Raw genomic sequence first — 5,000 nt, forward strand, 5'->3', positions numbered from 1 at the left:
CTAATGTCTTTTGGATAAGTGCTAGCCTCACATCCCCATCCACGTCCCTCCACCATTGCCATGCTGTGGCCTACTGTGCTAAGGCACCTCATCATTTTCAGTTGGGAATACTTTTCCACAGGAACCCACGCTCAAATCCACCCTAGGTCATTTACCAATACTATTCGATTTCCCATTCCTCTCCTGTCTCCACCCACACGCCAAAAAGAGACAAAATAGGTCCATACAAAATATATTCTAACTTCACCCTTAAAATATTTCAACCATTCATGACCTATAGTTCATACTAGTCTCTATGAAACCAATAGAGCATCTTCATGGTTGTGTCATGGTTAACATGGCGCTACATTTTTGAAGAACAGTTAAATGACCAATCACCTTTTGATGTTGCTTTCTCACGGAAGTCATTGCCCTTCTGTAGTGGAGGCAAGTTAGTAACTAACTTGTATGTTTGGTGCCACACGTCTGAAGGTCAGTGCTGGGGAACAGGGGAGAGGGAAGAGGAGTTTCTAGGCAACCTCCCTCCCTCTCCGTGCCTATTATTTCAGTGTGCATGTCGTGTGTGGCAGTGCTGCCGTACTAGTCCTTGGCCCTGCTCTTGCTCCTGCTCCTGCTCCTGCTCCCTTGTCATTAGGGGCCAGTGAGGGTGACCTGTCACTACTGCTACTGCGGCCTGCACTCACTGCATCTCATTAAACCGCCCTTCTACAGTCTCTACAACTGCCCAGACTGCTGAGGAAACTTACTCTCTTTTTTCTTTCCTTCTTTCCTTCTTTCTTTCTTTCTTTCTTTCTTTCTTTCTTTCTTTCTTTCTTTCTTTCTTTCTTTCTTTCTTTCTTCCTTTCTCTCTTGTTTACTCTTTCCTCTGTCTTTGTCTTTGTCTCTCTCTCTCTCTCTCTCTCTCTCTCTCTCTCTCTCTCTCTCTCTCTCTCTCTCTCTCTCTCTCTCTCTCTCTCTCTCTCTCTCTCTCTTTCTCTCTCTCCCTTTTTCCCTTTCTCTCGTACTTGCTGTTTCTACATCGACAATCGGAACACCCTTCCCTGATCCAATTAGAGCCATCTTACTTACAAACATGGACATGCTCCTGTCAGGCAGACATGTAAATATGGGCGTGCGCACACACACACACACACACACACACACACACACACACACACACACACACACACACACACACACACACACACACACACACACACACACACACACACACACACACACACACACATACAATACTGATAACGAAGACATGTCTTCACTGCCCTGTCCCGTTCTCACACCCAATTCTCTGTAGATCAGCACCCAAACGAAGCATATGCATTCAGTCCCTCCACCATCTCTCTCTCTCTCTCTCTCTCTCTCTCTCTCTCTCTCTCTCTCTCTCTCTCTCTCTCTCTCTCTCTCTCCTCTCTTCCTCTCTCTCTCTCTCTCTCTCTGTCTCTTTCTCACACACACACACACACACACACACACACACACACACACACACACACACACACACACACACACACACACACACACACACACACACACACACACACACACACACACACACACACACACACAAATTGGCAGTTTAGTGCAGTGCTACATCCACAGTTCCTCGTTCCACTCCTACATACAGTATATTCCCCATTGCACGTCTCTAAAGCTGCTCTTTTATTTTCTGTACACACACACACAGTTCGGTCTGGCAGCTACAGTCAGTCTCGAGGGGATTTAAGCATTGGAAAACAGTCAAAGGCAAACTGACTAATTTTGCTGTAACTGTTGAGAGGGAGTCCCTAAACTTACATGGGAGTTGGTGCATTGTGCTCCTTAAAAAATGGAGACGCGCTCACACTAATTATTCTCACAGTTCCTAACTGGGTGCCGAATCCCACATAAACCATAAATGAAAGAGGGACGCAAAGGACAGCACTCTACAGATTTTTTTGTTCTTTGCTTATTCGCCCACGAACGTTTCGGGCAGAGCCCTTCTTCAGCGTGTAACGGCGATCTGATGCTTAGTGCTCCCCATCCCCCTCCACTTTTATGTTTGAGTACCTCAGCAGAGAGAATCATTGGATGCCAACTATCCACACTTGAGGAGATCCACCATACACGCTGCACAAACAGAGCATTAAACATCCTCAAAGATCACACACACCCTGGTCACAGGCTCTTCACCATGCTACCATCTGGCAGGCGCTTTAGGACTCTGCATGCCCGCACTACGAAAATGAAGGACAGTTTCTATCCTACTGCCATTAGACTTTTGAACTCAATACGTCACCTGACCCCCCTCAATACTTCAGGACTCTCTATACTGTGAGATGCATATGGATTTTTATGGATTTTTATATATTATTTATTTACTGTTAATATATCTTTTATTTTGTGGGCATTTGTGGGTTGCTACCAAACTGAATCTCATAGTGACAATAAAAGCACTCTACTCTACTCTACTCTACTCCCCTTCCAAAGGGTCTCCTCAGGGGCATGGGGGTTCAGGACGCCATCATAAGCCCCACATTTAAACCAAGCCTTTCAAGCTCGCCTAGGTTCACATATTAGTTTTTTGAAAATATATATATATTTAAAGGTGCACTGTGTAAAATGGTGACCAGAGTAGGTATCACAACTCTGCTGCTTATTGAAACTGTGCTGCCTATTGGCAATTTTGATCTTTTCATTAATATTTACTAAATAATAACCTAGCATTTACTATATATGTGGTAGTAGTACTGTATGTACTATGTAGTGTGTACTATGTATGTATTTACTATACTAGTGCGATCAAAGTACAGTGTGTTTTGCCGCTAAACATGTCTGTTTCTGGACATTTAAAATGGTGGACCATTTTTTCATGTATGAAAAGTGCCATTTTCCTAGTCATAATGGTGGTGGTAAGTATTTGTGAAAAAGGTAACATGTGTTACCTGCTCCCTTGTCACCTGCTGTCACCACCATTTGTGAGTGGGCAGCATGAATTCTGGAAAGAAGCTGCTAAGAATATTTAACACAATGCACCTTTAAATAATAATAATTAAAAGAAATCCCAGTTGTGCTTTGGCAACATGTATAGGCTCTACCGATCTTTGCAGGGCAAAAAAAACCCATCAAGTTACCATATCACAGAATGTTGCATGTTTCCCCACACATCCATTCAACCAAATCAATCACTTAATCAATCATTCTTTCATCACTTGATATTGGTATTGATTTACGGTATTTATATGACGTTCTACACACAGACATTCTGTCCTGCCCTTTTCCAGGAGTTTGGTGATTACCCCGGCCGCTCATCAATAAAGCTGTAATTAGATGTGGATTTACGGTTGTCCAGATGGGTATTGGCATTCATACAGTAGTAGTACAGAGTTCAGGCTGCGGATCATGCCGCAATGTACGACATACGCACGCACGCATGAACCAGGCAGGAAGAGATGTCAGAAGAGTTCAGAATTTAAGACATTATGATAAATACCATCGTCCTCACTTTTTTCATCTTGACTGTAATGCATTTCTCTCTCTCTCTCTCTCTCTCTCTCTCTCTCTCTCTCTCTCTCTCTCTCTCTCTCTCTCTCTCTCTCTCTCTCTCTCTCTCTCTCTCTCTCTCTCTCTCTCTCTCATACATGCACACACACGCAAACATGAAATGAAAGCCACTCATCATCTTCTGCAAGCTTGGAAAGGGTTGTGAGGAAAGACAGCTTGTAAATGCAATATTTAGATATATGTGTGTGTGTATGTGTGAGCATACCACAGCATATAATATTTCAGGTTTGGGAAAGTCTGAGCAGGTGTACAGAAAACAGAGATCAGATTACAGCCAAAGCTGTTGAGTAAAAGGCATGAAAGGGTGTGAGCGTCTGTTGCAATTGAAGGAAGATGGAGGGAGAAGGCGGGGGAGGAGTACTGGAGAGAGAGAGAGAGAGAGAGAGAGAGAGAGAGAGAGAGAGAGAGAGAGAGTGGGAGAAGTGGGTAAGTGGATGTGTGCTGCTGAGATAGTAAAACGCTGGTTTAGTTCAGCCTCATCCATCCATTTCCAGCAGTTCCTCAACCTTTCAAAGCAGTGAGGGTTTTAACATGCCACATAAAAAAAGAATGTCTTCCACAAGAATGTAAGATCCTGAAAAATGTCCACATTATGGGTTCCAATATTCTTAAGAACTGTCACACCAGTGTGACGGACCATTCTTAAAGGTTTATGTGGTAATGCAGTACTGGTCTTAAAGCATGGTTGTATTTAAGCTCTGAAACCCAAAGAGCTTTACTGGTAACTGTTAAACTGCAGTTTCGACTGACCATGCTTACACTACAAAAGCAAAGCTGTAGTAAGTACATCAATGTACAAGCTGAACAAAAAAACTTGTTGTGTAGTTTCAAACTTCTTCAAAGTAAAGTGTGCTATTCTTTTAATTTAAGTGTACATGCTGTACTTTTAATCGTGTGGTGTTGTGAAGCCTTACCTGCTTGCTTCATAACAGGGTATTATTTAATCTCAAGAAAAATGTGTGGGGAAAAAAGTTGAAATTTGAATTTCTAGTGTAATTTCTAGTTTAACCTCAATATTTTGGTCACAGCCTGTTGGCTTTTCATGGTAGCACTGAAGGGACTAACTGTAAGTCAGGGGGGTGATGTTGTTTTGCAGTATACTGTTCTGCCTTACAAATGCAACGTGCAGTAACTACATATTTTATACTGAAAATGGTCTCCATAACACATCCTTTATCTTGTGACAAAGAGTTATGTCCATATGTGGCCTGTTTTACTAATTTTGCCTTGTCAAATTTGCAGTTACTACAATAGCCAACCTAATACCAAGGCGTTGAAGGCATTTTTCTCAGTTTCAATGTTGGCGTAGTTACTGCACTTTGCCTTTGTAGAGCAGTGTTGTATACGTAAAGAAGCGGTTCCTTTCTGTTTGTGCATGATGATTTGTGTGTTGTTTGTCCACTAGAACCTGGTGAAGCACCTCCCTGAACAGGAGCAGCTCACCGCGCTGGCGCAGTTCA

General features: G+C 42.8%; 1 protein-coding gene across 1 annotated transcript in view; it reads left to right on the forward strand.

Moving 5' to 3' along the window:
* The window catches only part of LOC134459672 (protein diaphanous homolog 3-like), a 414,535-nt gene that overhangs the window by 237,864 nt on the left and 171,671 nt on the right, over positions 1–5,000 (forward strand). Inside the window, exon 20 of the mRNA XM_063212051.1 lies at positions 4,946–5,000. This exon is cut by the window's right edge and continues 47 nt beyond it. Within this exon, the coding sequence (XP_063068121.1) occupies positions 4,946–5,000 (55 nt within the window). The remainder of the gene's footprint in view (positions 1–4,945) is intronic.

The sequence above is a fragment of the Engraulis encrasicolus genome, chromosome 12 (genome assembly GCF_034702125.1).
Source record: "Engraulis encrasicolus isolate BLACKSEA-1 chromosome 12, IST_EnEncr_1.0, whole genome shotgun sequence".
Lineage (NCBI taxonomy): Eukaryota > Metazoa > Chordata > Actinopteri > Clupeiformes > Engraulidae > Engraulis > Engraulis encrasicolus.